The 26,113-nt window shown below is 49.1% G+C and overlaps 1 protein-coding gene across 1 annotated transcript in view; it reads left to right on the plus strand.

Moving 5' to 3' along the window:
* The window catches only part of RBM19 (RNA binding motif protein 19), a gene marked incomplete at its 3' end in the record, with an annotated part of 47,843 nt that overhangs the window by 11,212 nt on the left and 10,518 nt on the right, over window positions 1–26,113 (plus strand). Inside the window, exons 16-20 of the mRNA XM_009868434.1 lie at window positions 260–405; window positions 1,574–1,634; window positions 2,809–2,888; window positions 3,941–3,996; window positions 5,494–5,610. Coding sequence (XP_009866736.1) covers window positions 260–405; window positions 1,574–1,634; window positions 2,809–2,888; window positions 3,941–3,996; window positions 5,494–5,610 — 460 coding nt within the window. The remainder of the gene's footprint in view (window positions 1–259; window positions 406–1,573; window positions 1,635–2,808; window positions 2,889–3,940; window positions 3,997–5,493; window positions 5,611–26,113) is intronic.

Consider the following 26,113-nt stretch of genomic DNA (forward strand, 5'->3'; position numbering starts at 1 on the left):
GGTGTGGATGTCTGAGTGCTGGGGCAGCAGGTGTGTGGAGTTTCTGCGCTGTTAGAACAGGCAATATTTTAGTTTTCCTGGGGGCATATTCCTGTACTGCGTGTTGAGCTCATTTCAGTCGTGTCCACCTGCGGAGAGTCAATAGAGATGTAGCCTGTTCCTGCTGGAGTGGTAGCTGCTAGCTGGGGTAGCGGGCAAACTCCCTCAAAATTTGACTTTTGTACATCTTACAAAGTTGGGTTTGTTCGTTTTGTTTCAGGTGAAGTTATAAAAGGCTCAGAGGAAACAGCAGCACAGGAAGAAGAGGAGGAAGAAGAGGAGGAGGAGGAAGAAGAAAGCATTCCTGGGTGTACGTTGTTCATCAAAAACCTGAATTTCGCCACCACGGAAGACACGCTGAAGGAGGTGAGCGATAAGTGAGGAGGAGGGACCGGTTTTTGCTTAACAAGGTCTGCTCAGGCAGAGTGGGAGGGGGTTGAGTGTGTGGTCAAAAGTCAGACTGAGATGTCTGATGGACTAAAGCTCTGCTCCCAGCGTGAGCTGGAAGAAGGGGCTCCCCTCTGCTGCAGAAGGCAAAGGGCAAGTGATTCACCTGGTGTGCTGAGGATAAAGCATTTAAAGGAGTTAAATTGCAGCCAACATGACCTAAAGTGAGATGAGGGAGCACAGGATTGTACTAGGTCTGGGAACCTCCACTTCGGGGCTTCAGGTGTCAGTTAAGGCAAGTGTATCTGAAACTGTTTTGGTGGAGTTTAATTTTACCTCAGGTCGAGGAAGTAGGAAATGCTTTCCGTAATGTTTCTCCTTGGGACAAGCCCTTTTGCAGCTGTGATGCTGCTTTGTACATTAAGGCAGTAAATAAATAAATAATGGTTTCACTGAGACGTGCTTTTTGTCTGAGCTTCTACCAACATTGAGCTGTCTGTGCTGCTTTACCTCAACAAAACTTGAGAGAGAGTATAGCGTTTCTCGAACCATGTGGGGTGAAATGCTGTGTTTCATGGCCAAAGAATGCTGGCTCAATATCAGGACCCATGCTTCTCTGCCTTGGAGCTGTGGTGGACTGTAGATGCCTTGGTCCAGTGGGGTCTGGGGACAACTCTAAAGGTTCAGAGGGAGGCTGGGACTTGTCCCCTCTTGTTTTTCTGCCCTACTGGCTTTTGCACAGGAGTCGAATAGCGGCTTTGCAGCCCTTGCTGCCTTCCAACCCCTCCTACCTGTCTTTGAAAAGAGGTATCACAGGTGTCACCCACCTCTGAAGTCCTTAGCTGAGGGCATCTTGTAATCCATGGTGCTCCCCCAGAGCCGTCCCAGGCCTCTGCACCGTTTCCAAGGAGTGGTGGAGGATTTTGGGGAGCGTGCCTGTCGATTTCTTTAAAAGTCTGTGCGTGTCTGTTTGCACAGAAATAATTCTGTAAGAGAAGACGCAGCTGCACAGGCTGCTTCTCAGGTGCATGTTGGGGGAGGTGGGCCTGTGAGCACGTGCTCCTGGCTCTGGAAGAGGGCCACATTGTCACTCAAGTTGCAAGCCTGTGACAAAGAGAACTGAATCACGTGTCCCAATTCCTTGCAGGCGTTCTCCAAAGTGGGAGCTGTGAAGAGCTGCACAATATCCAAGAAGAAAGACAAAGCAGGTACTCTAGATGTTGCTGTTCAATTCCTTCCCTCAGCTGGTTGCTGAGGGCTCAGGTGTGGCATTGCTTTAGCATTCATCTGGCTGAGCGTTTGTGTTCTCGTTGGCGAAATCCTTAATGTTTCTAGAAGTGCACCTGTTGAAATGGCTGAAAGCAGCAACCAAAAATACGCCAGGGTTCGGTCTAGAAGGTTAAGCTCAATTGTAGGATTTGTGGAGACGTGACCTTCTCTTAAGATCTTGAGATGGAGAAGCCAACTCCTTTAGGATCACAGAAGAGAAGCGGGATGCGAGCTGAAAGGAGCTGGTGCCCTGTGAGGATTAAACCTGCGCACAGCATGCATTATCTGCGGTAACGACCGGGATCTTCAAGGATGCCTGGCTGAGTACTGTGCTGAGTGGGCTTCGTTTGCCTTCTGCCTGCCAGCTCCGAACCCAGCAGGCTCTGGTGACGAGTAGTTTCCCCGTCGCGTTGACTCCGCTCGCTTGCTGGCCAGGGAAGAGTGTGCTTAACACAAGTGCTGGCTGAATGGGCTGTGTCTCCTCTCCAGATTTTAAGCTAGGGAGCTGCACAGCTTTTGTGAGATTTGTGTCTTAACAGGGCTGTAGACAGTCCAAACTGGAAAAGATCTCCTGGCGGTGGTCGGTAACTGATGACTTGGCAGGTGTTGGCCAAAATAAATTTCTGAAGGGGTCATGGGTTAGAAGTGTCTCTTCCAGGGACCAAAGTGCAACCTGCATATCACTATCCTACAGCAAAAGTCACACCCATTTCTGGTTAGTTGGCAAATTTTCCAGGTGAAGATCTCATTTCGGTCATGAGGAAAAAGTCCTGCGTATAAACAAATGTTTGCGTCTCCGCGGTGGGATCGCTTACCCTGTGACCAGCAGGGTTTTTTGTAGGACTGTTCTATTTAAGGAGTTTGCACTGAAATGATACAAAGCAAAAAATCTCTTTTGCATGCAACGTGGGTTATCTCCTCTTTGACATCAGCATGAAAATGAGCTGTTCTAGAGAAGCATCTTGCCCAAAACGAGTCAGGGATGCTCAGAGTCAGGGCCTGGGGTATGAGTTTCTTTCCACCCCAATTTTGGCTATTGATGCTTTCTCCTGATTTGGTTTCAAATCTTCTGTTTCCTGCTTCCTTAAGTAGTCCCTTTGCTCTTCTCCACAGGCACTTTGCTTTCAATGGGCTTTGGATTTGTGGAGTACAAGAAGCCAGAGAGTGCCCAGAAAGCCCTGCGCCGGCTCCAGGTAAGCTTAAGCGTTGTTGTTGTGGATTTCTTTCCAGAGCTGGTGGGCAAAGACTTGGGTGAAATGTGAAGTTTGGAAAGGAGCTGAGGATGTCTGTGCTGTGAGTTACACTTTGCAGGTGGAGAAGCCTATAAAGCGAGCTGGGTTTGTGAGGGAAGAGGTGCAAGACCTCATGCAAAAGAGCATCTCCTAGCGCTGATCCAATACGGAGGCGGCAGAAAATGTGCAGTGATTGAAGTGTGAGTTTATTTAGCAAGGTGCCCTTTGTAGAGGTGATAGAGACCAAATGTTTGGTCCATGCTACCTGAGGTGGTGCAACCCAGATGGCCAGAGTGATCTCTTTCTAGGCAGGTGCAAAGGAATTACTTTGTGTAATCTGCGCACATCCAGTGACTGCAATCCATCAGTCCCACCTTGGGCAGGTGGTCCTTTCATGTCCCAGGGCCATCTTGGAGTAGATGTGTGTTCTCCATTCTTTTGAAAAGCAGAATTTTGGGGAAGAGAGAAAGCAAGGAAAAGCATATTTTGTGAAGGGAGTGGGCAGCAGGACTTCAGGTGGTCATGTGCCCTCTCAGGGATGTTTTCAGTGCTGAACTGCAGAGTTCTTTGAGGCGCAGGAAGCAAGGGACAGAAGACTTTCTTGCTGTGTTGGCTACTGTGGGCCAATAAGACATCCTTGGCTTGTTCCAGAACAAGTAGTAAGAGAGTCATTGCCTTGAAGAGTTTGCAGGCTAGAGGAAACCATAGCCCAGAGCAGTGAAATGACTTGTCCTTGCCAGTTTAGTGGTGGAGCTGAGGTTGGTGAACAACTCAATCAGGGGTGTTGGGTGCTGCTTCAGTCAGTGAAGCTGTCTCCAACTTCGTATCAGAAGCCTTGCCTCACCTGAGCAGCATTCAGCAGGGAGAAGGGGAGGAATATATAGGAAAAAGCAAGGTGGGAGAAAGCAAGGTGTGAAATGCTGTGCTTGTATCCCAGAAGCTTGGAAGCAGTTGTGATTTTATTTTTTTTTAATTTTTTTTTCCTGGTTTTGTTTCTTTGTTTTAACTTCTAGGGCTGCTCTGTAGATGGCCATAAGCTGGAAGTGAGAATCTCGGAGAGAGCCATCAGGTAAAGGTGGTCTCACCTCTGTACAATGGTTCCATTTAAGCTGCAGTGAGGAGTGGTAGATCCATCGATCCTCACCCAGCGTCTCTGCATCGCGAGGAACATCAGCAGTAGCTTTGTGACTGTTGAACACGTCAGCCTTTGTGCTTTTACTCAGTCGCTTTAGTCAGTCTGACTTTAAAAGAAAAAACCAAACGGTGAATAGCTGATGCAAAGGTGTTCGCTCAATACATGGCACATTTCCGGTTAAAATCCTGAAGCAGCGTGGGGTGCTGGGTCTCTAAAAATGAGCCAAAAGTGAGAACCAGGGGCTTGAGTTTTCTTCTGTGCTTGAGGAAAAGGCTCCTCTAAAACCTCTGCTTTGGTGACAGTTCAGTCAGCATCGCAGAATCCAGTGATAGCCCAAGTTCCAGTGCTTCTAAAAAGTTTTCGAAGACTAATATTCTTCTGGTAATGAAATCTTTTACCCTAGTTCATCAGGGAGAACAGGAGCTTAAGAAGAATGTTTTGCGCTGATTCTGATCAAATCAAGACAGATACAAGTTTGTATTTGAAAATAAATATTGCTTGGAAAAAAATTGGGATTTAACTTCTTTTGTTCGAGCAGTGAGGTGCAGAGGAGGTGGTTAATTGGATGAATTTACTTGGAGTTCAAGTCCTGCTTCTTAGGGTTTCCTTCCTAGTTTTTATTCAGTACAGGATCTTCAAAGTGCAAAACAGAAGATTAATCTTGGTGTTTGAAGGTGAATGTTGGCACCTAAAAAACTGTCCTTCAGACGCTTTGGAAACCTACTGCAGGAAGTATCTCTTAAGTGTCGAAATTTGTTTAAAAATTAGGTCCCTGGGGACCAGAAGCAGTCTGACAACTCCCTGTCTGCACTTTGTATTTTAATTCTTTTAAAAAAACCATTTTCATCCTTTTTGATTTTTGAGATCCCAGTAAATATCCAGCCTGCAATGCAGAATTCTTTACTTTATGAAATAACCTGTTGTGTTTTGCATTAGGTAAATTCTTACTTTGCCCAAAAGCAACACAATTCTGAAGTTAAAACCAAACTAATTAATAATCTATTTAAAAAAAAAATAAATCATTTGCTATTTTCTAAGCCAATCGGAAAAAGAATCAAAATTACCTTACGCTAAGCTATTATTCTTTTTATATCAAATAGCGCGTTCTCCTGACGACTGAATGGACAAGATTTGATGTTAAAACAAAAGTCGGTGGCAAATGCGAGGCCAGGCCTGCCGCCAATCCTCAGCTGAGGTTGCAGTCAGCAAGATGGAAACTTGGATTTTTCAGACGTAGGATTTAGATCACTGAAAATAATTTATTCTTGGTGAATGTTGGACATTTCCATTGTCCCTAGTAAGATGCCAGCAAGGATGTTGATGTGAGCTGGCTGGCTGATTTCTCTGCCTTCCTAATTCCGAAGGAGCCACAAGGCGATGGGGATTTTGCTGCCCAGCAGCCCTTACCTGCCCCTTCTCTTGACTTCGTAGGCCCGCTGTGAAATCATCCCGAAAGAAACAAACCGTCAAGAAGCAGAAGACTTCCAAGATCTTGGTCCGAAACATCCCATTCCAGGCCACCGTCAGGGAAATCAGGGAACTCTTCAGGTAGGAATGCGCTTTCTGTCGGGTCTGACAAGGGCTCCGGGCTGGAGCCGGTGTGATTTTCATACAGATTCTTGACATTGGATTGTTTTGTTTTCTTTGTGGAAGCAAAAAAGCCTTTTACTGCATGTAAATACAAATGGATTAGTGGGTTATACCAGTATAGAAATTCTGCTGGTGAGATAGAGATCACATAAGCCAGCATTTTGGCTGTAGCCACCCTGAGCTGTCGGAGCTGATGACCCATCGCCGCGCAGCAGACATCCGTGGAGTTCGGAGATCTCCTTGCCTCTCGAGTAAATAGCATTGGATTTTTTCTTCTTTTTTCTTCCCTCTTGCCTGAAAGGCGTGCAGCAGCTTTCCTGATGCTCGGCACACCTGCAGACAGCTGGCGTGAAAGGTTTTAGCTGAGGCTGGCTCCCTCCTCCATCTGTCTCGCCCATGTGATGGTGTAGCTCCTTCTCATCGTGGAGGCAGCACTTACATCTTGTTTTCTCTTCCACGAGTGTTTCACATAGGCAGTGGTTGGCAGCCCTGGATCTGTAAGGGTGTGGGACTGTGCTGTCTCTAATACCCTCTCCGGCATGAAATACAATGTCAGCTCTGAGACCTGCCTGGGATAGTGCTGAGCAATGAATAGGGATTTTAGGATCCCAGCCTGCATTCTTCTGTTCGCTGGCTGATCTCTGTTTTCTTTGTATCCTCAGCCTTTTATGCAATGACTTGTTAAGCTTTGTAATGCATCCGGGGGGGGTGGGGGGAAAATGGTGAAACTTTGTAAAATACTGCATGTGGCATCATTTCATGGTTTACTTGTTCACCCAGGCCATGGACCCTCCTCTGGTGCTGCCTTGCAGAAGGAATTTGGGGGAATCGGTGTCCGGCTCTGCCCGTCAGTTTTTCTCATTTGCAGAATAAGGGTGATGGCTCACATCTGCGGGGCACGGCGAAGTACTGAGCAGAAGGCAGGCGTTTTCATCTGCTCAGGGCTGGGGTGTTTCTTTCCAAAGGGAGGGAACTGAGAAATCGCTTAAGACCATTTTGAAACTTCCTCAGACTGTGCAGCGAGAACTGCCTTGGGAGGAGCTTCAGGACAGGGATTGTTCGTTCCAGGGGAAACTACTTGTTTCCCTATATACAGTGAATCCTACCTCCGTTATTAGGGTCTGATGTTCTCCTGGCTTGACCTTGGGCCAGGTAAGGACAGTGGTTCCCATGTGTCTGGTGGGTTGTTTCCTTGCAAGGTGTAAGGTGGTGAGGAAAGCTGTTCTTGCAGCCCTGTTTGGGGATGAGCTCTCGGATTTGGTCAGATGCAGACCATGACGTGACTTTTGGGCGCACGTTGCTGGAAGGGTGCTGGTGGGTACAATGTAAAGATCCCTGAAGGCAAGGAAGAAGCTTTTCTTGCCCGCACTGTGCAGCGTGGGTGTTCTGGCTTCAGCGCTGCCCTAATGAAACGGGGCTTAAAAGCAGGGCTTCCAAGTCACCCCACTGAGTTTTCCTGGCATGTGGGGCCCTGCTCATTTCAAACTCAACACTGTGTGGCTGCAGACGTGGCCTTTGTGAAACTGGGGAGATCTGTTTGCCTTATAAGTTCAAGATGCTGGGAGCCTTCTGTATATCACGAGGATAGACAAGCCCGGCAGAGACTGGGGTGGCTCTTTTGGTGCGTTTTATTTTTCCTCTTGCCTTGTCTGGCACCCTGGTGCAGTGGAGAGGGCTAGAGGAGTGGTCTGATTCCTACTGCAAGGAACACGCAGCTTCTAGCCCTGTGTGCTGTCAGTGGCGCTCTCGGAGCGATGCGTGAGCATCTGTTTCATTTACCTGGAATATTCCGAGATGTGGGGTTTATCCTCAAAACAAAAGCCCAACCTTGGCAGGGGAAGGACGATCCCCAATCCTCCCTCCCACCCGTCTGTCCCTTCAGACTACCTAGAACCAGGCATGAGGGAGCGCTGCTAAACACTTCATCCTAGATTGCTTGTGGGAGGTTTTTGGTGTGTGTGTGGTTTCAGATGCGCTTTTGCTCTGGAGCTTTTTTAGCTCTTTCTGCATTTTGGAACCCGTCTTTTATTTGCATCGCATTATTTATTTATTTGGAACGGGAGGTGGCACGGATGGCAGGGCTGCAGGGGGCACTCTTAGCCTGCCCAGAAAAGCCAGGTTGGGGACCACTGGGCTTGGGGACCAGCTTGGGACCACCAACCTGGGGACAAGACCAGGACCCCCGGCCCAGGGACCACCAGGCCGCGCCACGAGGCGTCACCGGGCAGGGCAGAAGCCCCCTGCCCGTGGAGGTGAGAGGCTTTGCCAGGACAAGCATCTCCTCTATTGTTCCCACGTGCTCAAAAGCCACTTTCCAGCCCTGCAGCTGATGTTGCCTCCCAACCTGCTTCCTTCTGTGCTTGCTTTTTTTTTCTTTTCTCAATTGCCTGGGCAGGAGGAAAATTAATAAATACACACCCACCAGATATATGTGTCGGGTAGCTGTATACATACACGTGCTAATATGTGTGTGTATATATTACTCCAGACAAATATATCATGCAGATATATATTTCCATATATATATAGTTCTGCAAACAAATATTTCCACATTTTGAGCTTTGTCAAGGAGCCGCGTCTTCCTTTTTAAATGGGCCTACAGTAGGTATTAATGGCACTGGAACAGCAAAACAGGGGAGCTGGGTGTTTCTAATCGAGAATTTTGAAAGCGGTTGTACTGCTCAGCAGTGGCAGTTCAAGAAATCCCACCCTGGTTGTCTTTATGTTTTTTAATATCATTCTTTTTGGATCCATCGCTTAAATGCTGGGTTGAAAGTGGATGGTGACACACGTTCTTCCCGTTGCTTAAATTTTGGAGTCGGGGGATATCGAGTTCTCGTTCTCGGGCCGGAGAAATTTCTCCGGGCGGGAGTCACGAGTGCTGTGGTGAACAGCTGAAGCCCTCCACCTGCCAAATAAATGCCAAATAAATGTCTCGTCGTGAGGCTCCACGAGCCTTAGGTGCTGCCCACCTTCCACACCAGACCCGATGACTTTCCCAGGGTGCGTGGTGCCGGTTCAGAGCATGTCCTGCTGCCTTCTGCTGCAGTGTTGGCCTCTCTCAAACTGTCAAGGGATTTTTTTTTTTTTTTATTACTTTTTTTTTTTGAGACCAGATAAGTGTAATCTTCTTCAGAGAGAGAAATACTTTTCAATTATAGGGGCTGCTTTTGGGCTAGGTGTGAAGATTTAGCTTTTGTGGGTGTGTTATTTCCTCCCCCTGTTTTTGTTCTTTATTAGATTCTACTCTTTTACTACCTGGAAAAATAACAAAAGACAAACGGTCCTTAGCTCTTTCCAAAGAGCCATAGTTAGACAAAGGGATTGATATCCCATGAAGGCTGCTAATTTTTGCTACCAAATTGTGGGGGGCTTTTAGGGCAAGATTTTTTTTACTATTTTTTTTTTTTTTCAAAAGCAACTCTAGACGTGGCAAGCGGAATTGGAGATCTGTGAAAGGCCACATTTTCACAGATTGGAGCTCTGGCAATTTCTGAAAATTAGGCTCCTTTAAAATCTATCACATTAGGTCCGTGCGGCCTTCGTTGGAAGTTCCAATTAACTGTTTGTTTCGTTGCATCCTCTTCTGTCCTCCTTCCCCCTTATTCGCACCAGCTTTCATGAATATTAAAAATAAGGCTGTTTTGCGGTTGGCATATAATGTTTCAGGGAGATGTATGTTTTATTTTCCCCAAAGGGAGGTACTATTAGATTTAGGAAAAGACTTCTTAAAAGATTTCTACCTGATCAACTGCAACCCAAGGGACAGATACTGTTGAGAGTCTGCCTGAAGTTGGACGTAACCAATACTGGCACCACCAAAGGATGCAGTTATTAGAGTTGCAGATCGAGAAGCACGTTTTGGGGGCTGGCGTTGTTTCCTCTGGGCTTTGAAAAATATTCTGACCCTCAGAATTCGGAGCAAAATCAGGAGCAAGCACTGGGAGTGCAGAACAGGTTTTCTTGTCCGTCTGACTGTCTCACGTCTTTCATCTGTAGGAACTGCAATCAAACACATCACTTAAAGCTCTGAAATCGCAAAATTATTATCAGTTGAGAGCCTGGGCTTTAGTTTGACTGTAGAAGCTGCTAGCAGAGAAAGCAGTTGGAAGGTTTGCCAGAGCACAGAACAGGTTATCGGGTGTGTTTATCTCCATATTCTGACTTTCCCATAAAGAAAGTAGTGCTGCTTCTTGCCAAGACCTTTGGGGCTGGGTGTCTCTTTTAATTTTAAACTCCTTTGCTGGCTATTTTCTCCGTCTTGACAAAGACATGGCATTTATTGCATCTGGCAAAACAAGTGTCTGGGACTGATTAGGAGAAAACAGATCTATTCCCTCTGATAGAGAGTAAAAGTGAAGACAGCCAGTGGGACAAGACTTCAGAGTCATGTCTCTGAAAAAAAATCTCTGAAGAAAGATGCAGTGGATAAACTGGCAGGGATACTTTTTTTTTTTGAAGGCAGTCTTTATGAAGTTAATTTTGTAAGATGATGCTTTTCACTTCTTCTGACCTATTATAATAAAGTGTAGTTATCAGAATGGGCTTTTCATTTCCCATTATAAAGGACACAGTGGTATAATGAATCCATCTGCCAGACATGCTTGCTGTTCACACCTTTCTCCCAGTAATGGAGTCTACATGACTGGAGACAATTTCTCCTTCCTGGTGTAACGTCGTCCTGTTGAAGCTGTGGAAATCTTTGCTGCTGAAAGGCAGAGGAGGGAAAAAAAAAATAGTTCCTTCATAAACATGTGAGTTTGTTAAGCAAGTGCTGGGCTGTATTAATTAGAATATCCAGGGCAAAGAGCCCTAGGATGCACAGTGCTGTGAGCATCACTTGCTGAAGTCTAATGTCAGATTACTCTCCGAGTGTTGCTTTTGCTTTTAAAACCCTAGAAGTTGTGCTAGAAATGTTTCGAAATCCGTTGCTGCTTCCTCTTAGCTGCTTAAAATCTTTCTCTCCGGACTGTCCCCCCGCAGTTGGGTGGCCCCGTGAGTGTGGGGAGAGCTGCAGAAGGCACACTGAGCACCTCCTCGTGCTGTAAGGGTCTGCTGGGGATAGGGCAGGGGCTGCACAACTGCAGCCGCTGGGGGGATGAAGCTGGGGATGGTGGGGAGGAGCCCCAGGAGCTGCCGGGCCCATGCCGAGATCTGATTTGGAGCTGGTGGGACGGGCTCAGTGAGATCGCCTGGTCTTGCCTGTTCTTTCTGCCATCCCACCCCATCAGCAGATGAGAGGTCTCCTTCTGGAGGAATCGCTTCCTTAGCTCCTCCCTGGGAGTGATGTCCCCCAGTGTGTCCTTCACCCTCCTGTGAGAAGCCAAAGTGCAGATCTTTGTCCACTGTTCAGCTCCTGGAAACTCCCCCCAGCACCCTGCAGAGTCTAGGTGAGGGCCTGTGCATCGCAAGCACAGCTGTGATTCGCAGGACTGTAAAACTTCCTGTTTATTATGCTCTTAGCCCTTCACAACCAAAACAAAATTAAACTGACATATTTAAAATATTGAGGATGTTATCTGAAAGGCAGAGTTGCTGGGTGCAATGGGCGCACTGGGCTGTAGCGCTGATGGAAGAGTGTGGAGCAGATCATCAACCCTTCCTCGTGGTAGAAACCACTGTTGGGTTCGTGCTCGGTTCATCTGAGCTACATCTGTGAACAGATTAAGCTGCATTTTTGAGTCGTTTTAATTGTGATGGCACAACTGTCAGTCTGCAGCTAGATCCAGCCCGAAGGACTCGGAGAAGGGGTTAGCAGTTTAGACGATGAGCAGAGCCCTCCAGCTAAATGTCTCTGGTCCTGCCTGTGTCTAGTCACTGTTTCTAAAGGTAATAGTTTCAATTCCTTTATCAGTGAATACAGAGATGTTGCCCGGAGCAAGGTATCACCCCTTCTCTCCAGGAGGCTGCTTCTGCCGAGAGAAAAGCCTCTTGGTCTTCCACAATCTGGTGCCCAAGACCCAGCCACCTCCCTTGTTGCTTGGTGTGGAGATGAACGAAATCCTGGACAATCTGCGGATGAGAGGAGGAAAGCTGGTCCAGTCTGGATACCTTGCTCAATTCTTTGCTCGTGTTACTCAGGCCAGTATTGATCGCTCACTTAACGACCTTTGTGGTTTGGGGCTTAAGTGCCTCGGACAATGGACACAACTCCTGAGAAGGACTGGTAGGATAAGTGCATTAAAACATGTTCAGATGCTTCAGTAGCGGGGCTATACCAGAAGGTTTTTGTGCAGTTACTCACACCTTTGCTTGTCCCAGGGTACTGTGTTCACAAGCCTGTGCCTGAAGAGGATGCTGAAAAATGAGGCTTGTACAGGCAGAAAGACCCGTGGGAAGCAGCTAGCATCAGTGAGCCCTCTGCACCCAGCCCTCGGGTCGGTGCCAGATCCCACCTTTCTGCCTTCCCCTGTGAACTGGGATGCTGGTGCCAGCACGTGAAAGGGCTGTGGAATTTGTATCTTGTTGAGACGCAAGCGCTTGGGTGGCAACCCGCCAAAAACAGTTTTAGCAGCAAGGACTGGAACACGTCTCCTTCCGCGTCTGAGGGCTGAGAGCAGTAGTGATGCCTCCGAGTTTGGTTTGGTGTTGAGTGGGATCTCCAAATCATGTCCTCTGGGAAACAAATGGGTGGTTTAAAAAAACGACCGGTCTTACTTTGAGATCTCCAAAGCTGTTCCCAGGCTCCCACTGTGAGCCACTGAGTGCCTTGAGGTCACTGGCACTCACTGGTGTGATGATTTGTGTGAATGTGTGCTGGCATCTTCAGAATACAGGTGGATTCCCATGCCAACAGCACTTTTACCCTGTTTTGGTTTATCCCTAGTCATCTCTGATTCCCTTTTTAAAGGCAGATTCCCAAAACCGTGATGCAAACCCACGCCTGGAGCTCTGTGGGGGCTGCATGGCTTGGAAGAAGCATCGGTGAGCATGTTCGAGACCACATCCTCAGGAGACCGTCTCATTTAAACTGTATTTCTTTGCCTTAAAGAGTTGGACTAGATGATCCTTGAGGTCTCTTCCAACCTGGTAGTCTATGATTCTATGAAAGGCAGGCGGCTTCTGATGATGCCAGCAGACGACGTGGCGCTTTGCATTAGTGCCGGAGCTCGGCTTTGTGATGAGAGGGGTCTGTGCGAGGGGCTGCTGAGCAGCTGAGGAGGAGCGTGTCTGGCAGGGGATGTTGCTCTGGGTTGAAGCTTTCCACCCTGGTGCGGCTCTGCCCCTCTCACCCTCCCTGTCTGCCCACGTCATTTGCACTCGCAAATAAAAAATGCAGCTTTGGATGTGTTTTCTCTGACATTGTTAGGAAGCCGCTCGGTTGAGCGCTCCCTTCTTCCCGGCCGACAAGCTCTGCCCCACTGGTGCCTTTTAGTGACTTTCTTGGTTTGTGAGGGGAAGACAAGAGTTTCTTTACTGTTAAGTTTTCTCCTGCCCTCCACATCCCCGGCAAGGTCCCTCCCTGAAGTTTTCTAGCAGACTGGGAACTGTTTGTTTGGGTTTTTTTCTTCTGTTATCACCCCTTTTTCCCGCTCTTTGCTGGATGCTGTTGGAAAATGTTAGTCTTGCCCCCAGACCGCCCCAGACCATCGACTCTTCTGACACCTTTGGATTGAGTGCAACCTTGTCCTCCTGCACAGTGTACCCCGGGTGCATCCCGACAGCGGGGGGCTTCACTAATCCTCGTGTGCTCCTGTGTCCAAATTGCGGGTGTGCAGCAAGATGCAGGGTGCAAGTGCTTTTTGGGGGCAGCAACTTGTAGGTATCTGCACCAGCTTTACGAGCCGAAAGCTCCGGATGGGAATTTAGGGATCTGCTGTGCTGGTTTATTTTTCGTACTATCACAGAAAAAAGCATAAATTAAACACTTTTAAATTTTTTTTTCGGTCCTTCTCCAAGCTCTTTCCTTACGTGCTGGCAAACCAAACACAGCAACGTTGGGTTGATATTGAGACACCAGAAATATAACTGCCCACTTTAATTTGACTATTGAAAATGAGCCATGGGGTGGGGGAGAGTGAAATAGATTTTCGGCGCTGTTTTTCCTGTTTGAATCATAAAGGTGTTTAACATAGATAAGGAAATGTTTAACTCTGTTATCTTGCCAGGGTTGCTTTAAAAGGTGGATCTTCCCGAGAGCAGAAGGAAGATTTCTTTCCCAGCACTTCTCATTCTCTGTGTTGAATATTCATTGTGATTCTGGACTTTTTTATTTTATTTTCTTTTTTCCTCTTCTACACTCCACACACTCTGTACCCACAGGTCCCCTTTCCTGCTCACCCAAAACCTCTGCCGAGGAGTTTTTGGCTGCGTACTTTTGCGCAGTCCAGTTGTCCAATGCAAATGAAGAGAGTTTCTAGGCTGCTTCCTTCTGCCGAAACATCCCTCGCCAGGGCACCAAGCCGAACCTCCCGATGGAACTTAATTAGTTTTACGCACAGGCTCCGTTGCTCATCGGCACGGAGAGGCTCGGGGAGGTAGAGGGAGATGGAGAAGGGGCTGCTTTGGAAATGTTTTATTCAAATGTGACTCTGGGATTTTGCTTTGGGATTTTGGGGGATTTTCTGCACCGAATGGGGCGGGCACAGGTGCGTGCGTATGCGTGGGCTTCTTTTTCTCGTGTAAAGCAAAACAGAAAGCCTGTAGGAGCTGCTGTCTCCTGTAAATAACCAGCCGGGTGCTATTAGTATTGTAAAGTCTCCTTTTGTCTGGATTGTTAGGAGGCCGTGTGTGCCTATATATAAGGAAGGAAAAACATGAGGTTTCCTGCCCTATGTTGTAGCCAGCTCTTGTTCATTTTCAAAATTGTCCCTTGCCCACAGGCTGCTTTGGGGGCTTCAAAATCTACAATGTTGAGATGACACTGAACTAACTTTTGAGCTTGTGTCTTAGCCTTTAATTCAAGAAACGATCAAGACGATTTTTTTTTTTTTTGCCTTGATGTCAAAATTCTTCTCTTTGTGGCATTTCTTAACTAGATTTCTCACATGGTGACGCTGACCCATCCACCTTCATGTCTTTCTCTAGCATGTACATATGAGTATTTTTTCAGTCTCGCTTCCCGAGGAGGTCCTGAACAAGCCTCTAATGAATCACAGTTTTCTCCTCAGGATGACACTGTGTCCTTTATTTGCCTCTCTGTTTGCATTATTTTATTTTTTTTTTAACATCAAGCCTTCTACAGCATCTCTGCCTCTTCTAATCCAGTGAATTTGAAGCCTTGAGATATGGTGACAATGCCATTGCACAGCCTCTTACCTCCCCAGGGCAGACCCCCTGCCAAAGGTGTTCGAACTGCGTTGGGTTCTGCACCCGGTGGCACCCTGAGCGCGTTTCTCTCTGGGCTTCTGCCTGCCTGTTGCTTTCCCTGAAGAAAGCAAGCTAGGGGTGGATCAGGCTGACCATCTGTCTTCTCACCTCCCTTTCCTCCTCCCCAGCAGTATCCTGACCGCTTCCAGGCATCTGGCGGAGGAGAGGAGACGTTAAATTTGAAAACTTGGTGCAATTAAGTTTAGGAGGAAGATCCCGAAGCCTGTCCTCCCAGGAAGGTGATGTTATGGGATTGACCCTGATTAGACGTCTACGAGTTGGCATAAGCTGCCCTCGAAGGTGGGATGTTTTTTCTGACCAAGTTCTCATTTTCTTAGATACCAGAGAAACTAACCCTAAGAAAGCCATCTCCTTTGGCTTCTCACAGACCCACTTGTTGGCAGAGGGGCTGCCCATCAGTGATCTGTCCCCGTCATGGGTGGCCTTCTGGGACTTGCTCAAGGATGTTTGGAGGACAAGTTTGGCCCCACTTCAGCCACTCTGTGTTTTTTTTTGACATATCCTTGTGGAGCCTGGCTTGGAAAGGCAGCAACAACAACTTTTCCAAGCCCAGGAGCATGGATCTGGACATCTCTGCTGGTGCAGACAGCGCTATCCAGATTTTTGCCAAACCTTACCCTGCAAATTCAGTTGCCAGGTGACCCCTCTTTGGTTCTCTTGAACCTAGGTCTTACTCTTCCCACCCTTTGATCCTGCTGCCGTGCTAGCCGCTGAAGGGTTAAAAGAGTCTGGAGGAGCGGGGAGGCGAGGGGGTGGAGATAAGGTATTTCAGATGCTCATTACTCACTGCCAGCTTCCCCCAAAATCATATTAATTTCACGCTGTCACGCAGGACTGCGCTGTCTCTCTCGTCAGCATCCAGGAGGGTGACGGGGATGGGGAGGAGGGGGGAGAACGTGGGTCCCCCCTCCGTGCCACAGCTTCAGTTTGGAAAGCTCCTTGGTAACCTCAGTCCTTCCTGCAGGTACCGACCCAGCGGGGCCAGGCTGGGGCCACTCACCTTGCAGGGAGATCTGGGGAACACAAGGGCTGCTTTGCCACGCGCCGCCTCCCGATGATCATTTTCCACCCCGCTGCTCCTGCAAAAACCCCATGAAATTAGGTCTGCTGCAGCGGGGAAGTCTGGAGGAGGGAAGGCAGGAGGGAAGGGAGCTGCCAGCCTGCCCTGCCCTACCTGGTGGCAGCTGGGTGCTGCTTCAAAGTTGGGCTTTAACCGGTTGCCTCCCTTTCGGAACGGGAGCGAGCGCAGCCTGGCTCTGCCTGCAAAGATCACTTCCCCGCCTGCCACTGCCTCTGCTCTGATTTCTCCCCTTTTCAGCTGTTTCCTCGCCGTGTCTGCCAGAGCTGTCACCTCTGCGGGGACTCCTCGCCATTACACAAGGTAGGGCTGGGACTCTTACAGGTCCCAAATCCATCCTGGCTGGCAGCTGTGAGGTTCTCCAGCAGCAGGGATCCTACTCTATCCCCAGCAGTTTTTGTTATTCTTATCCCTAGAAGGTATCTCAGCTTTTTTCCTCAGGTACTCTTGTATTTTTTATTTCTTTTTTTTCTGTGGGTTGAGGCTGAAAGGATGGTCTCCTCCCCTTTTCTCTCATCATGTACCCTGTGGCCACACTTCTCGCAGCACTTGGCAAAATGCATCAGCTCGGGTCTCCCTGTCTTTGCAGAGCTGAGAAGAAAAGGGCACGTTAAGAGACGCAGCTCTCTCCTCACAGCAGAGAGCTGATGGCCTGTGCTGTCTGAGACTAAAAACCTTTGTAGTAAACCTTGGGGAGTCCCATGAGCCCTGAGGGACCTGTAGTCTCATGCCCGCAGCGTCCCGCACCTTTGGGAGTGGCAAATCCTGTGCCAACAGCGTCAGCAACCTCCAATACCCGCAGCTGAGTCTTTCTAATGCTTACAAAACATCAGTGAATTTATGAATCCAGGCGTTACTCTTTGTTTCTTTAATCAAACCTCTCATACTTTCCTGGCTCTGATTCCTTTCTGAGGTCTTCTTTTCCTCAAAAAGGCCGTCCTCTGGTGTGTGAGAGCTCTTTGAGCCCCTTTTTGCAGGGCTAAAGCAGCTGGCTGTCATCCCGCACGTTGTAGGTGATCAGCCTGCAGCGATGCTTCTTAGCACCAGCTTTTGCCCTTTCCCATGGAGGGGATCTTTCACTTGAAGCAGAGTCATTGCTTCTGGGAGGTACGTGGGGTGTTGTGGCCATTCGGAGGCAGACAGGTGATGGTAGGAGGTGGTTTTCTGAGCCCTGTTGCTTGATACCAGTACAGGAGTCAGAGCAGAGCTCATCATTTGGCAAGCGCCTCTATTCGAGAAGAGCATCTCTTCTTGGGGAGTCATTACCTGCTCCCACCACGCTTAGTCCCTCAACTCTGACAGGAGCGCGGCAGCTCGCGTGCCACCTCGCAGAGCTGCACCTGTCTGTTGCCTCTCAAAATCTGGCCCCAGCATGTTATTTTTAAGGTGTCGTTGCCTCTCTTTTTTCCTTTCGGCACCCATGCGTGCGTTACAGCTCGTTCGGGTCAGCCAGTGCAGGTGTTGCTGGCAGATGCAGAAGAACCTGGTTTCTTTCCCTTTTCTGTAGCTCCTCGTTTCTACCTCGTGTTCACCTTCTCAGCAAGCCTGCGGCTGACGGGCCGCGTTGATGGCATCTGTCAGCGAGGTACAAGCGTCTGCTCTTGCCTGCGATCGATTGCGAACACCCAGAGCGTTGTGATGAGCCTTCCTGAAGGTCCTAGGGGGGAACAGCAGAAGGGAGATGATGGCGAGAGCTTGCAGCTGCCCTGCTCAGTCTTCGGTGCTGCCTTTGAGCTGTCCTGCCTCTTTTACATTTTTTTTTTTTCTCGCTCCTGACGGAGAGCAGAGCTGTAAAACGCTCCGGCTGTCTGTGGTTTTGTTGGGTGGTTTAATTTATTTTATTGGAGAGGCTGTAAGTTGGGAGAGGGCAGGCAGGCCTGGAGCTAGGGGGATGGGGAACGCTGAAGCGGCCCCTTAACCTCGTCAAAGTCTATTTATGAAATTAAGAAGGTTGCATCGGCAGGGTTCGCAGCCGCTGGCGTTTGCATAGCGATACAGCGAGAGGCTGGGCATAGGGAGGTGCATCCCCACCCCTGGGACATCTCCCTCTGCTGAGGAGGTGGGAAATGCCCCGTGGTGGCTCACTCTGTCCCTTGCAAAGGTCCATCCCCACGAGGAGGACCTGCAGCGGTGGGATGCGTGTGCCTGGCCCTGGGTCAGCACCGAGGAGCGTGGGCTTCGTTTCCCCACGCGTGGGCACGCACACTCCTGCTTGTTCAACTCGATCGTCCGTTGTTGCAGCACAGCCCTGCAATGCTAAAACATAAGGAAACAACAAAAAAAACCCAACTGAACCCCACAAGCAGTTACTTCCATGGTGGTTTTCTTTGCCCAGGAAGTCTGGTGGGTGGACAAGCCAGCTGTCAACTCCCATCCTGGGCTCTGAGGCTCTTTGCTGGTTGTGGTGGTTGCTCTCTTCATCTAGTCTTTTCAAGTTTTTTTCAAGGGGTGGAGAGTGATGAGCTTTCTGCAGAAATGGTGTAAAGCTTCATCGATGGCTCAGATAATGCTCGCACCCTGCAATCTCTCCGCTGCCTTCCAAGAGTTTTCCAAGTAAGCTGTAAAGACACGTCCCACTGCGTAAAGTGGTCTCTGAGCTTTAACAGGCATTGTTGTTGCAGGCTGGGAAAGGGTGAGGAAGGACGGGGCACACCAGAAGCGAGGCAAGAGCAAGTATCGATGCTTGGGCAACAGCCGCTCCTCCAGTTATCGGCATAAATACAATGCTTCTAGTGATACACCTCTGCTTATGTTGCTTTTAAGGTACAATGGGAAAAAAACGATGTTTTGCTGTCAGTCACGTCTCTGATGAGGACGGTGCCGGTCGCGGGGGGTACGACAAGCTGACGTGTGCTCGTGTTTTAATTCTTCGTCGTCTTCTGGTCCCTGGCAGACTTTAGATGTGGTCAGGCTGGGCTCTCGGGAAGCCTCGCTTGCGCTCCGGAGATCTCGCTGCCCTCGCTGGATTTGAGTCACCAGAACAGAAGCACTTCACTCGAGCTCCCGCTTCCTTAATGCGTTTGATCTCCCCTACGTGTTTCTCTGTTCTCCTGATGAAAATAATTAATCTGGTTATTTTTCGAAGTCATCCTGCAGCTTTACGAGGGACAGGGCTTAAATAAGGATTCTCTTTAAAGCAAAGCTGTGTTAAAATAGCCGTCTGCCTATAAATATCTCATTGCTTCTATATTTATTCTCCTCCAGCTCAGTGCAGGAGGTTCTACACTTGAACCTGAGAATTTTTTTATTATTTTTTTTTTTCAGCCAGTATCTTAATAGCAAGGCAGGTTTCTCCCAAAGATGCCCTCGCTACCCCTTTGGGGGCCCAGGAGGCATGACTCGATCTCCCTTCTGTGTTTACTGCTTTGCTAGTTGTACACATTTCCTCTTGTCTTTGAAACGAACTGACTCATAAGAGTCCTAAAGGAGCGGAGATTTGTACTGGGGCCCTCCTGTGAGCACTATTTTTAGCATAACTTATTTTTTGACCAGAGCTGCGCTCTGATCAGGATTTTCCAAAGAGCCCAGGAGAGATAAATCCCCCAAATCTCAGCGCTGGTGGAGCTGCGGGTTCCTTTGAAATCCTGACCCGCTGGCGATTACCGCAGTGACTTGGTGGCTCCTAAGCCCTGGTCCAGCAAGGTGCTGCGTGCGAGGAGAATTGCGGCTTATGAGCGTGAGCTCCGCGAAAGGCTTTGCAAGCGTCGGAGACCCTCGTTGAGGATTGAGATTTCCTGAGGTTTGGGGTATAAGGGTCAGGACTGCAGCCCTGTGTGTATCTCGGTGTAGAGCCGCCGTGGGAGGGGGCTCTCAGAAGCTGTCCTTTGGTCCTGACGTGGTCCTTGGAGGTTGGGGAAGGCTCAAGAGGAGCCATCTTACGCTTGTCCTAGTAGAGCTGCTCCTTTCTCTGCTATACTTGGAATGTCTCTTGTCTCCCCCAGAATAAAAAAATAAAAACAGTTGCTGTAGCATCCAGAAGCAACAAGGCAAAGGGAAATGGCCTCAAGTTGCGCCAGAGGAGATTTAGATTTCTTCACCCAAAAGGTTGTTGAGCGTTGGAAAAGGCTGCTCAGGGCAGTGATGGAGTCACCATCCCTGGAGGTATTTAAAAGCCGGTAGATGCAGTGCTCAGGGACACGGGTTAGTGGGGGACCTGCCAGCATTAGGTTTTACAGTTGGGCTCGATCATCTTCAAGGTCTTTTCCAACCTAAACGATTCCATAAGCAGCAGCAAAGCCTCGATAATGTTAGAGTGAGTTTTTTGACCCCTGTGCTGGTTTTGGGTGACCTCTTCAGTCCCATGTGTCCAAGAGCTGTTATCTTTAAGCCACCATCTCGCACCTTTTGTGGACCAGCAGATCGCTTTGAACCCCCAGCTCCCTTTCCCAGTTCGATTCGGGTCCAACAGTGCTAATTCAACTTGGGAGTTCTGAAGCTTATGGTGTTCCCCAGGCCCACTCCGTACCGTGGGGACTGGCTTGGAAATTACGAGTGTTGAGATGTAAAGTTTCGGAAGGAAATCTTCTCATCCTTGTCTTCAGAGCTTGAAAACAAATGTGGATAATCTTCTCCAGGAGGTGTCAGCGGGCTGGGTGAGTCCTGGGCGATGTTGCCTTGATCTCAACTCTACACTAGTTGTATAACAATAGGGAGATTAAAAAAAAATAACCTCCCCACCCAGCTGGATCTCTCTTTGCAGTCAGAGCAGGAGAAAATCTGGAGGTGACCACGTCCCTCCCTCTGGCCAAAAAGCACGTGGAGGCTGCAGGGTGGTTTTCTGTCGGGCTAAATTCCTGTGCCTGTCTGCCTCTGCCAGCCAGGAGGCTGCTGAAAAAACAATCATCGTTCGGGAGGAGCCGGGGGAACGGTGGGGAGAGGCCACAAGACAACGCGGTGCCGCTTCCACCAGCAGATCTGCGCCGAGCAAGGAAGGGAAAGGCCCCTTTTAACATTAGCCTTTAAAAGTAAATCTCTTTAAGGAAACTGAATCTCTTGCACGACGTTAAACCTCGCAAAGTAGGATTAAATGCGGCAAAATTAAGGAACCAAACCTGGTTGCGGCACCTGTTTAAAAATGGCTTAAGTGGAGGGATATTAAAATTTTAAGACCCGCCGCTGTGCTGGTGATGGAAGATTTAAAAAATAATAATTACTGTTGGCTTTTTTTTTTTTTCCCTTTTTGCTTGGTTTTCAGAATTGGTTTCTTTCTGTTTAGCATGCAGCCTAATTGCGTAATTACACGATAGACTGGAGTAGAATTTAGTGCGTGTAATACCAGTTATAAAGAAGAGCCCTAATTATGTATATCTTCTCAGGTAAATAATACATCAGGGGCATGGAGTGGCCTAATTACTGTTCTGAAAACCTGCCTAATGACTAATTTACTTGGAATTTCGGAAAGCTTTTGATAAGGTCCCTCATAAGCAACTGTTAAGGAAAATAAATCGAGGAGGGGTAAAATGTTTTGCTGCGTTTTTAAACAAGCCATTTAAGTGATGGGAAACAGCCGCCGCCTTCTGGTCTTGCATCTCGAGGAGGGGGGAAAGGTCCCTTTTGGTCTGGGGCCAAAGATATCAAAAATATGATCCTGCTTCATAGAATCATAGAATCCTAGACTGGCCTAGGCTGGAAGGGACCTTAGAGATCATCTAATCCAACCTCCCTGTCACGGGCAGGGACGCCTCTCAACTAGATCAGGCTACTCAAGCCTCCATCCAACTTGGCCTTGAACACCTCCAGGGCAATTTATTCCAAAGTCTTGCCACCCTCGTACTGAAGAATTTCTTCCTAAGGTCCAATCTAAATCTATTCTCCTTCAACTTAAACCCATTTCCCCTTGTCCTATCAGTGGACACTCTTGTAAAAAGTCCCTCCCCAGCCTTCCTGTAGGTTCCCTTCAGGTATTGGAAGGCAGCTCATAGGTCCCCCTGAAGTCTTCTCTTTTCCAGACTGAACAATCCCAGCTCCCACAGCCTGTCCTCATAGCAGACAGGGAGGCTGCTGCTGGCTGAGCCATCCTCAAAAAATTGGGACTTGATGGTAGCAGAAGTCTTGTGGGTAGATTGAGGTTGGAAGAAGAGCATCCATGTCCATATAGACTCTGGCACTGGCGATATTTGTGGTATCGAATATCTGAATATCTTTTGAAGATCTGGTCCAAAATTTGCTGAGTCCTAAAAGAGCTAAACTTTGATTAGTTTTCTGCATTCTGGAAGAGATAAGGAGTGAGAACAATCCAAAGGCTGGACCAGCTTCCCCAGGGCTGGTTTCTAGGTGGGTCTCGGGGGCTTCCTCCACGTGCTGGAGCTGGGACCAGTGTCACCCTCGACGTGAGGAGTGTGGTGGGACACCGAGTGAAACTTAAGTCACCTGGTGACTCCTGGCCCCAGATGGGCACTGAGCTGACAAGGGAGGGGTAGGAGATGTAAAGACTTGCAGGTGGAAGAGAGTCCTGGCTCAGCCTTAAGCTGTGTGGTGGCTGGAGAGGGAATCTAGGAGGGAAGGTGTGGGGACGAGGACAGACCACATCACCCTGGCTGCTGTGTCTACCAGAATGAAAATGTTTTTGACGTATATTTGTGGCAAAGCATCGCTTAATTCCACCACCAGCATGGTGCCTGCCTCTTCCCCAGATTCACAGTTTTCAAAAAAACGAGGTAAAATGTGCATTTTGTTGGCAAGACCCTCTGCCACGTGTGTCACAACAGTCCTCCTCACCTCCTGGACCTCAGGTTCTGCCCCACGGCCTCTCCACATCTCCCAGTATGGGCTTGGGCTGACTCTCCACCACCACCCCCTCCTCCCCGCTTTGCTTTCGGGTCTTTTCTCGGAGAAAGCGACTGCGTATTTCCAACTGGAGGAGCCCAAGAGACGTGGGGCGCGGGGAGCAGCAGGTGGGAATTAGCACCGAAGGGTCCTCTGCCGAGCAGCCACGGCGGAGATAAATGGAGAGAATCTTTGTGCCTGACTGGCGACATGCTAATTGGCTTTCCTTCCTTAGCAAACTTTGCAAACGATGCTCTTGAAGTCGTCGGCAAGATAAACAGTTGCTGTGGCAGGTGTGCCGAAAGCGCTGTCTGGATGTAATTAGATGTGTTCGCGAGAGAGCATCCCGGAGACATCCAACAGTGGCGGGCACGTCCCGGGGGGCTGGTCCCGCTCCTCCCGTCCCCTGCCCTGGGCAGGGCTGCTTTTGGAAGGCATTTGTCTCCTCCAACCGAATTTGGGGGGAATGTAAGTTGGGAATCTGGCTGCTGTTGATTTCCTACGAGTGTAGTGGAAATCGAGCCTGGGAAAGAGGGAGGGAAAGGTGTTTCTTGGGCTGTCTGTGGCAGAAAGGTGGAAAGTTCCTCCCTAGGACACATCAGAGTCTCCACGGGGGGCAGGGAGGGGGCGGCCACCCAGGCTGGACACCACGTGTCCCGTCACCGCAGCCCACAGAGCATCGTGCTCCTCATGCCCTTTTCTCTGGCCTCGATTCTCCCATCCAAGAGAAGTCCCTAGGTGATTTCTCTTTGTCACCCTTGGGCAGGACTTCCAGCTTTTCTGCTGCTTTTGCTGTGGGGCTTCCACTTTCTCTCTCGTACCAACAATGTTCGCGTTGCACCGTCTGGTTTTTTTTTTTTTCCATGAAATCACAAGCCTCTCTGCTGCCTGTGTGGATTGATTGAAGCGGTGTGTGTCTGTGTGAGGCTGGCAGACAGCAGCCATGGCTTTGCAGACGACGAGTTGGAAAAATGGGAGAGGTGCAGAGTCACCCGTATGGGGAAACCAAAGCTGAAAAGGAGCCCGGGGTCGGTCCCTGCTTTGTTCCTCAGCATCGCTGCCGGCTCCTTAGCAGTAACTCAAGGGCTGCAGCATCTGCTGGTGCTCTCTTCTGCCTCAGCAGGACCTGGAGATCCTCTTGGTTTGAAAATGCCGTTCCTGATTTTTGTGAGCCTTTTACACCGCATCATGGCAAAAGGCACTTCCATTCCAGAAGCTGTGTTTCAAAGATATCCCTGGGCTTGGGAGTCTCTCCCCGTCACTTCCCTGTGTGGTGCCCTGTCAGGTGGTTTGTTAAAGCTTCCAGGCAGTGAGTTGAAGGTGTTTTGGGGTGATGTCCAAAGCTGTATTGAGTCGTAGGCTGGACTTGATGATCTCGGAGGTCTTTTCCAGCCTCAACAATTCTGTGATTCTGTGTATGCTGCCTGGGATGAGATCACACCACCCTGGGAGGGCACGTGTATCCAGCTGAAAAAGCAGGAAGCATTTGAACACTCATGATCCCACGTGAGTGGAGGAATAGCGGCTTGGCTGGCACTGAAATCTTGTCGTGGTGAGGCTTCCCACAGCTCCGACCCTGAGCAGACAGGGCTGCACTTTGTTCGGGTGGCGTGGAGGAGGTACCTGCAGCTCCTGCCTGCAGACGCTCGATGCCAAGAAGAATAATTCGTGATGAAATGCTGAGCTCAGTATGAGTGGCGAAGAGGGCAGCCTGCCTTTACACCTGCTGCCACAAGCTCTCCGCAGCATGGCCAGGTTCCCCCCAGAAAATGCCTCAGGAAGGGATCCATCGCTTGGAAGCAAAGAAAACGATGGGACTTCTCCCAGCAGCACGAGGCTGGCGCTGAACTGGAATTGCGTAAAGCAAAACCCTGTTTCTCTGCAGCAGCAGATCCAGAGGCCTCCAAACAAAGACGATGCTCCTGGGCAAAGAGGAGAGGAAGCTGAAAAACTGATGATCTGTGTAGTGAAGAACAAGGCGCGGATGTGGTCATCCTCTTTGCGTGCCGGCTTTTCACAGGGGTTTTGCCGGTCGTTTTATTATCCAGCAGGACCGTTGGGAGCGAAGGATCGGCTTTGCGGTGGTGAGGAGCTGCATCCCAGCATCGCTTCATCTGTGCTGGGGATCCATCGGGACACCTGGTCTGCTGCAAAATTCCTTCACCCGTCATCTGCTGGCTCTGCTGGAGATGGAGGCAGAAGCAGTTTGCCCTTGGTTCAGTTGTCTGGAGGCTTCGCTCCTGCCTTGCCCTCCCGCGCATTCGTCTGCTCATTTTCTGAGGTTACCGAGGAGACGTTATTGATGATGATGATGATGATAATGGTAATAGGGGAGATAGGTGGCAGATTAATTCCTGAACTCTCTAACAGGATTTAAGCTAACAAGGGAGGAGGGCTTTTTTTTTTCTCCCTCTCTCATTTCCCTTCCTCCTTTCAGATATTTCCTGTGCTGGGGATAACAACACCAAGGAGTGTTAAATTGGCTCTGAATGTCCACCCCTGGCTGTCCACATTCTTGTAACGATTTCATTAGCTTGAATTATCCACGTTATTTTCTTGTAATGGGATTAGCTGTACTGGAGTCAGCTGAAGTCCTGGAGCGGGAGGCAGGAGGGACCTTCCGCTGTGTATTTCATTAACTCTCTCCTGCAGGGGGTGGAACTGGCCACGGCTCAGCCCAGGGGCAAAACCATTTGCCAGGGTCTTGCGTTCCTAAAGGTGGAAGAAAGAAAAAAAGACCATTATTTTATTATTTTTTTTCCTCCTCCCTCTGTAATCAGCAAATTGGCACAGAAGCAGAGACTGGTAGGGAGGTAATTTGTTTTGGGAGGGAAGGTCCTAGTTGGGGGGGAGGGAATAAAATGACCATTGCAAAACGCTTCCGTGAACGTGTGGCTGCAGTCTGCTGCTGGGGAAGAGGTGGTGTGGCGAGGAAGGGAAGGACCTCTGTCCCTTTTTTTGGGCTCGGTGTCCCCTGCCCAGAGCCATTTCTGATGAGTGGTTACACTGCCTGGCTCACTCGCCTGAGCTCTGTCCTAGAGCTGCCAGCAGCCACAAAGGGGGGATTTAGGCAGTGTCAGGACTTGGAGATGAGAAGGCATTGAGAGGAGGAGGAGATGGTGGCAGTAGATGGCATCTCACGAGAAGGTCGGCGACTTAGCTAGAGGTTTTCATGATCAGCTTTTCAATGTGGTTGTTGCTATTTGTTTTTCTTGAAGGGATTTAAGGCAGAGAGAGGAGTTTAGGACTGCCCCATGCAGTGGGGCATCTATATATGTCTGGAGAAAC

This window comes from Apaloderma vittatum, unplaced genomic scaffold (assembly GCF_000703405.1).
Source record: "Apaloderma vittatum isolate BGI_N311 unplaced genomic scaffold, ASM70340v1 scaffold24044, whole genome shotgun sequence".
NCBI classification, from domain to species: Eukaryota; Metazoa; Chordata; class Aves; order Trogoniformes; family Trogonidae; genus Apaloderma; species Apaloderma vittatum.